General features: G+C 37.3%; 2 protein-coding genes across 3 annotated transcripts; both read left to right on the top strand.

Moving 5' to 3' along the window:
* The first annotated feature begins 2601 nt into the window (after window positions 1–2601).
* LOC146553432 (chemokine XC receptor 1-like) lies at window positions 2602–4947 on the top strand. Of its 2 annotated transcripts, none has more exons than XM_085255069.1 (2): window positions 2602–2635; window positions 3103–4947. In XM_085255069.1, the coding sequence occupies exon 2, from the start codon at window positions 3135–3137 to the stop codon at window positions 4146–4148; it is 1014 nt and encodes a 337-aa protein (XP_085111195.1). In that variant the 5' UTR covers window positions 2602–2635; window positions 3103–3134; the 3' UTR covers window positions 4149–4947. The 2 variants fall into 2 exon arrangements, with proteins under 2 accessions (XP_085111195.1, XP_085111194.1); XM_085255068.1 differs by lacking the exon at window positions 2602–2635 and adding an exon at window positions 2733–2917.
* Window positions 4948–5793: 846 nt separating this feature from the next.
* On the top strand, window positions 5794–7823 carry LOC146553431 (chemokine XC receptor 1-like). Its single transcript, XM_085254449.1, has 2 exons — window positions 5794–5970; window positions 6123–7823. Exon 2 carries the CDS (start codon window positions 6133–6135, stop codon window positions 7141–7143), a length of 1011 nt encoding a protein of 336 aa, XP_085110575.1. The 5' UTR covers window positions 5794–5970; window positions 6123–6132; the 3' UTR covers window positions 7144–7823.

Raw genomic sequence — 7823 nt, 5'->3', positions numbered from 1 at the left:
CCAAGGACACAACGACCGAGACTGTCCGAGCCGGGGCTCGACCCGGCTACCTTCCGATTACAAGGAAAACTCCCAACTCTTGAGCCACGATCATGATATCATACGAATCTGCCTAGTATGATATTAATCATACTAGGCAGATTTACTGCACTGCCATTTACTACCCATTTACCCATGTATGGCTATTGTCAGTACATGTTGCTCATAAACTTTCTTTAAGTGTGTAACATTCACAGTGATATTGTTGATGGTAACGTGTATGATTCCAGCATACCTGACAGGCACTTTTGACTTTTTGTACACAGTTAATTATGTAAAGCCCCTTGCATTGCATTTATAATCAAGTTCACTGATTGACTATCCTGCAGTGATGTTTTCCTGTATTCCTGTTTCATCCACTTACATACAAACATACAAGTATAAATAAATACAATCTATAGAAAGAGAAATATGTTTTATATGTTTTTTATTTAGTTGCACACAAATAGCCTTCTCTGCCAACAGGTTCAGAAGACACAACTATGTAGAAACACATAACAGACCAGAACCACAGAAGCAATGTGTACAATCAGGTGGCAGACACAAGTTTTTGTACAACACAAGCCTCTGCAACAGCTTCAGTGTTTCCTGGAATTGATTCGGAAACACTAACAGAGCTATTATCTGTCTGTTATGACACTCAAATTTCCCCCAGATAGGTTGAGGTCTAGTGACTGTGAAAGATATGATCACACCATTTTCATAATCATCTATTCAGTGACCCCTCTTCAAATACTTACGTCACAATACAAAGATAATCTCTCATAGCAACTTTGTACTGATTTTACGACTCGTTTCTCTTTGAGAAGTGGACCTTAACATGGCAGCAAAGTGCAACAATGTCTCTCCGTGTGGGGGTCAGAAGTTCAGGGTATGCCTTTAATTTTCTTGCTTGTACAGACAAGTACAAATGACAGTACAATGGTATGAATAATCCTTCTCAATTTACCAGTATAAAAGTAAAACAATTACATTGTCTCATCGGGGCACTCCTCCTATGGCCAGTCTTTGCACATCATAATAACACAGAAGAAATGAAAGCAATTCATTCTCAATTGCTGTTAATTTCAGGGGATTTTCCAACCTGTTTTGGTTCAAAAGAGCCAAAGGAAAATCCTCATCGATGTTGGAGTAAAAACTAGATGCTTTTATTGTTTGTACACTGATAATACTGTGCTGTCATTGTAAACCACTCAAAATAAATAAATAACACATTGTGATCATACTGAAGACCACAAACAGCAGTCCAGGCATCAGTTGCAATAAAGGAGCTGGAAACATCACCTGATAAAGAAAAAAAAACAACAGACTGAATGAAAAACAGAAGTTTCCTTCATTGCACTATATTCACCAATCACAAGGCTCTTCTTTCCCCTTTTGCCACCCTAGACTTTTGACCAATCACCGATCTGGATGAATTGCACTACCGTACTGTCCATCCCCTTTCTTTTCTTCTGTGTTATAATGATGTGCAATGACTAGCCATAACAGGATTCTGAGCTCCTATCGGGCCAAGTTTTACAGTGTCTACGGTCACCGTATAGACTTTGCGCTACCGTAGACTCGACGGGTATGTTCTCCTGAAATTCAATTGAAATGACATGCATTTTTTCATTTTAATGCGCCAAGTAAAAGTAAAATGTATGCGTTTAAGAATCTGCACTTTTACAAGCAATGCTGTTTTTGTAAAAAAGAAAATGAAAAGAAAATGTTGCTGAAATCCAGTGAAGCTGTTTTCACTTCTCTCTTCTCTTTGCACATGTCATGATAGGCTAGACGGAAAAAATGCAATGAAAGAAAATTTCTGTGGTCATATTAGTACGAAGTGTAAGTGTATTAACACAATCAGTGAGGGAAACACAGAGTGCATGCACAAGGTAGGCTCTTCTTGGCTGTCTTTCTCTTTTGAATTAGGTGATAACACTCATGAGAAATGATTCATGTAATAATAAAATATTAATATTTATTATTTATCTTAACAATTATTTATTTATTATTAACAAAAATAAAAGTTGTGACAGAAATATAGGAAATGTAAGGAAATGTAGGAATATGGGGTGGAATTTGATATTACTGCGATATGAATTAACCAGGGAATATTAAATAAAACTTCAGTGCTGTTATGCAAGCAACATTATATGTTGTGACCATTTTCTTCACTGGTTCACAATAACCCCCGTGGACTTGCTTTATTTGCCATTCATCTCTGATGTTGTCATGGTCCGGAGTCTGTGACTCCGTGTTTATGTTTTTATTATTCTGTGGTTTTGTTTATTCTGGGTTTTTGTACTCTCCTTCTTCACGTTTCATGTTCCTGCGTTCTGTGTTCCCCAGTCTGTGTTAAGTTTGTGTGTGTTGTGTCATTACATGTATGTGTTCCTGTTTTACTTTGAAGGTGTCTGTCTGACGTCAGTGCGTTCTGTGTATGTTTCCCCTGCCTCGTCAGCTGTGATGTCTCCCAGGTGTGGTTCCCTCCTGTTTCCCATCCCCTGATTGCTGGTGTGTGTATTTAGTGTGTTCCCTCGTCCTTGTTGCTGGTTTGTCTGCGTCTCTCCGTCCGTCATTCTGTGTATTTCCCCGTGCCTCCCTGCATCTGGTTAGTTTTTCCCAGTTTAGGTTTTCTTAGTTTCATGCTCACCCTCGCCATCTCTGTTTGTATCTACATTTGATTAATAAACTCACTTGCACCACAGCTGCCGCATCTTGGATCCTAAATAATTCGCACACTGCTTGCCCTGGCAACCCGTGACAGATGTCATATCATTCTGATTAAACACATTTTATTTAAAATGGTTTATTTTGAGACAAAATTCAGTATCTTCTGTTTTTATTCCATATTCTTGTTTCTACATTTAATTTTTCCTGAATGCTGTTGAAGGTATGAATATTATGCTGTTTAACTTTATAATCATTGGTTCTAAACTGCTTTAGTTTTTATCTTGACTAACATATTTGTACCAAAATGCATTAATTATGTTTATATATATATATATATATATATATATATAAATAAAAAAAATCATCTTCACAGTATAAGATTTTTTTTTTTCATTTCCTCAACAGTACTTTCCTCACAAGACCTAAACAAGTAAATCATGGCCTTGGACAGTGACAGTTATGATTACATACACTTTAATGAGACTCACAGCAGTGAGACCGAGTATGACATTAAGATATCAGAACTTTACTATCCTGCTGCTGTCAACAGTCTCGTCTTCTGCATCAGCCTGCCTACAAACAGCTTCCTGCTGTGGGTCCTCTGGACGGAACAAGCTTGGAAGATCACATCGGATATTTTACTTCTTCAGCTCACAGTTTCTAACCTCTGCCTCACTGTGACATTGCCTTTTGCAGCCTGTAATGCACTCCATACGTGGGTCTTTGGAGAGTGGGCCTGCGGAGTAGGTGTAGGGATTTATTTTCTGGGACTATTCACCGCCGTGGTGATCCTCACTGCCATGTCTTTGCATTCTTATGTTACTGTGGTTCAGCCTTGGTGCTTGTCTGCACAGGCCTTAACAAAATATGGTGTTCTCATAGGTAGCATTGTGATGTGGCTGGTGTGTGCTGCTGCAAGCATTAAACTGGCTGTGAGTGGTCGAGTCATCGAAATCGCTGACATGAAAGTGTGTGTAAATTTTGTGGAGTCACTAACCATGAAACTCACTGAAATCTACACACAGATTTTTCTTTTCTTTCTCATTCCTGTCCTTATCACTTCATTCTGTTATGTTCACATGTGGATAATGGCAAAGCAGGGCAGGATAAACAGCCAACAACAGCCTTCAAAATTGATTTTAGGCATAACTGTCAGTACTTTTCTATGCTTGGCTCCTTCTAGCATCCACATGTTTATACAGTCCTTGCTACTATTGGATTTTTATGAGTACACACATGAACTGATATATGCATTGCACTATGCTTGGTTGATCATTCATTCCATCATTCACATCTACTGCTGCTTTATCCCTTTGGTGCATTTAATAGGAGTACAAAGGTTTAGGAGGTATCTTCCCATGCCGTGCAATACATTATCACTGTGCAGAGATGAAACTAAAACTGACAGTCCAATGGCATTAATCCCTCTCCAAAATGAGGAAGAAATTTGAATTTACTGTAGCATGCATGCATTAGGATGAGACGGGTAGATGCTGGAGAATTTGATTAGATAAATTAGCTGAACTTAATATAGTACAAGCAAAAAAACAACAAAAAAAGTTGGCAGCACCTATTAATGATAGAGTCTGACTTTGTTGATGCCAAAGGGGTGTACCACACAGCAAGATTAAGTTTTCTGTTACAAAAGTGACTTTGTTTTTACCTGGCTAAATCACCATGGCAACATGCTTAATCGAGGGCCAGTGTCCTGCAGATTTTAGATCTCACCCTGGGTCAACACACCTGAATCAAATGATTAGTTCATTACCAGGCCTCTGGAGAACTTCAAGACATGTTGAGGAGCTCATTTAGCCTTTAAATCAGCTGTGTTGGATCAAGGACACATCTAAAGCCTGCAGGACACCGGCCCTCGAGGCCTGCAGTTCGAGACCCCTGATATAAAGAGAAACAGAAGTGACAATTTCAGTTTGACATTGTGTTTCAATACCTTTTCTTAATGTTTTTAACTGTGTTTATATACTTTCTAATCAGAATCTTCTATTTTAAACTTCCACTACTCCAAAATGATCAGTTGATTATACTGTATTGTAGTAGTGATACTGTAGATTGGTCACTATGATTACATGTCTCCAAAAGTTGAATCTGTTCATCTGGACGTAGCGTTTTCAGTGGGAGAAATGTTTTGTCACTCATCCAAGGGACTTCTTCAGTCTCAGCCGACTGCAGGTTTCCCCAATCTTATAAACAGTACATTTGCATAATGACTGAAACCAGCCAACTGAAAGAACAATGGGCTGGGAGGTCAGTTCCTTCATCATAAATATGCAAATTCTCATGACCATTGATCAAAGACCACTGATCATTGGCCATGAGTACCATTCACAGAGAGTTGGGGAATGGCTGCGAACACAGCATTGTAAAATGGCAAATGATGTAACCTTAGGCTCCCTCCTCCTTTAAAAAAAAAAATCACTATAAAAGTTGTTTGTTTATATACATTTGATATTATGATTATTTTTCTCAATGAATTTCATTAAAAAAAATTAAACTAACTTTTGTATCTTGTTGAAGTTTATTTATTTTGAAAGAGATACCTTTTAATATTTTCTTAACAGCATACTTTCTTTTTCAACAAGCGAGCAACTAGCAAATAGACCTGTCGACTTAAGAGGTCGATTTTGTAATCATGTTGGACCAAATTCCTGGTGCAGATCAGTTAGAGTGTAGTGTGAAGAAGCCTCAAATAACTCACTTAGCATGATAATAGAAAAGGCTCAACGATTGATCCAGTGTGTTAACATCTTCCATGTTCGGTTCAACAAAGCAGGCAAGTTCAGCAGGTGCAGACTCAGCCATCAGATTAGCATGTATGAAAAACAAACTAGGGGTTTTAGGGGTTTATGTTATTATATCAATTAGTTTTACAAAGTTTTTTTTATTGTTTCCATTATTTTCAGCAGGATATATTTTCTTCCCAAAAAAGTAGCTTATTTTCAAACTTTATATCATCAGCATTTTAAGGCTTTACCAAATAAAAATAAAAAATCAGATAAATAAAACTTTATCTTTATCTTTTGATCAGTGCAGCAAAACTGTAGACAATTAGTTGTGAGTGATATTGAAACATAGGTGTAATTTTGTTTAAGTTTCATTTTAAATGTGGACAAAATGTTTGTTTGTTTTTTATTTTGGTTTGGGCGTTATCTTGAACTTAGTGTGAAACAGAAAGAGGAACTGTTGGTTTGCTTAAGATCATTGCAGCTTTTCCTGAACAGTACAGTTCAACAGAACACTTGCTGGCAGATACAAGAGGTAGGTTTCTGTGTTTAATCCCCTTTATTAGTCTCTGTTTTACATATTAAACTAAAACTAAAATCCACAGTTTCTGTCAGTATAGAGAAAACAGCTAAGTTATAGTATTTAAATGTGTTGAAAAAATCTTATTTTGTGTTTATATTTTGTAGAAAATCGACAATGGCAAACAACATGACAAGCGATCAAGTCCATTTTCTTTGTGACAGTGACTTTCCCAGTATTACTGGCCCTTTCATCATCTTGATCTTCATCCTCAGTATCATAGGCAACAGCCTCCTCTTATGTGTTCTTTTCATCTACGAGGACCTGAAAAGTATCACAAATATTTTCATCCTGAACCTGGCCTGCTCTGATTTGATCTTCACCATCACACTTCCGTTCTGGGCCGTTGATCACCTACAACAATGGGTCTTTGGGGACTTTGTCTGCAAATTAATGACTGCCGTATTCTTTGTTGGTTTGTACAGCAGTGTCATTCTACTGACCGCCATGACAGTTGCCCGTTTCATTAGGGTGGTGCTGCCAAACTGGAAAAGCAACCGTGCTAGAAGAAGGAGGTATGCAATCAGCGCCTGTATAGCTGCCTGGATCATCAGCATCTCGGCATCCCTGAGTGATGCAACTAAAGTAAAAGCCATAAACTGGGATAATCAGAACTATTGTGATGATGGATCTGATGACAAGCTTGGACGTTATCTCCAAGTGTCACTGCTATTCTTCCTCCCATTTGCCATCATTATTTTTTGCTATTCTGCCATCCTCAAGACAGTTTTACAAGGTTTAAGTAGAAAGAAGCACAAGACTGTAGCTGTGCTGTTGTGTATTGTTGCAGCCTTTTTCTTTTGCTGGGGGCCATACCATATTATGCTTTTAATTAACTCTCTTTATAAACCGATAGGTTGTAAGGCACAGGAACAGTTAGAAGTTGCCTACCGTATTTGTGAAATGCTTGCCTATTCTCACTGCTGTATGAACCCTCTGCTATACATGCTCTCACAGAAGTTGCGAAATAATCTGTTTAATCTTTTGAAATGTAAAAATTTGTGCAGTAAGAACAAGGAGGAAAATATTGGCCAGAAAACCTCTGGTATTCAGAATGTAGCTTTCACAGTAGACAACTCTTCTGTTAACACAGAACGACGCAATGATCCATTTAAAAGTCCCTCTTGAAAGTAAACACTGATTCAGTCTTCAAATACTTTTACAAAACAAAGGTTGTATATAATTTGACATGTTTTGCATATAGTCTTGATATCATATACACAGATTTTGTTTTAGGCTTTTTAATGTGCAAGGTCAAAGATGTTTGTAAAATTGTGCATTTCGCTGGTGTCGTTTTATTAGTATTTTTTGTAGAAATGAAAATGTTTCTGAAATACAGTGAAGCTTTTTTCACTTCTTTGTTTTTGTGGTATGTAATGTCAGATGAATTGGGGGAAAAAAATGCATTGACAGCAGTTTTCTGTGGTCACCGATAGAGTCAGAGTAGTGTGTAGTATAAGTATATTAACATATTCACTAAGGGAAACCGTGAAGCAGAAGGGAAGTCACTTGGGCCTTTAATCTTTCTTTGAAATGGATAATAATGTAATGAGTCGTGTAATAAAAAATGAGAAACGTTTTGGAATATGGACATTAATATTACAGGAATATAAATCATAATAGAAAAAAATTACAAAATGTTAAAGCTTGGACATATGGAATAAATTATGCTTAACTGACAATTCATACAGGTTTGCAGGTATTCTACAGGTATGCTAACTCTTTGTTTCACTGACTCACAGTGACCCTAGACTCACTTTATCATTTATAGATCTCTGATGTCATCACATTGTTCTCAAACACAACAT

This window comes from Mchenga conophoros, linkage group LG18, assembly GCF_057382185.1.
Source record: "Mchenga conophoros isolate Kocher_MC1m ecotype Shallow Benthic linkage group LG18, M_conophoros_male_GT1.1, whole genome shotgun sequence".
NCBI lineage: Eukaryota > Metazoa > Chordata > Actinopteri > Cichliformes > Cichlidae > Mchenga > Mchenga conophoros.
Note: the sequence above shows the minus strand (reverse complement) of the source record. Positions and strands in the feature narration are given on the sequence as shown.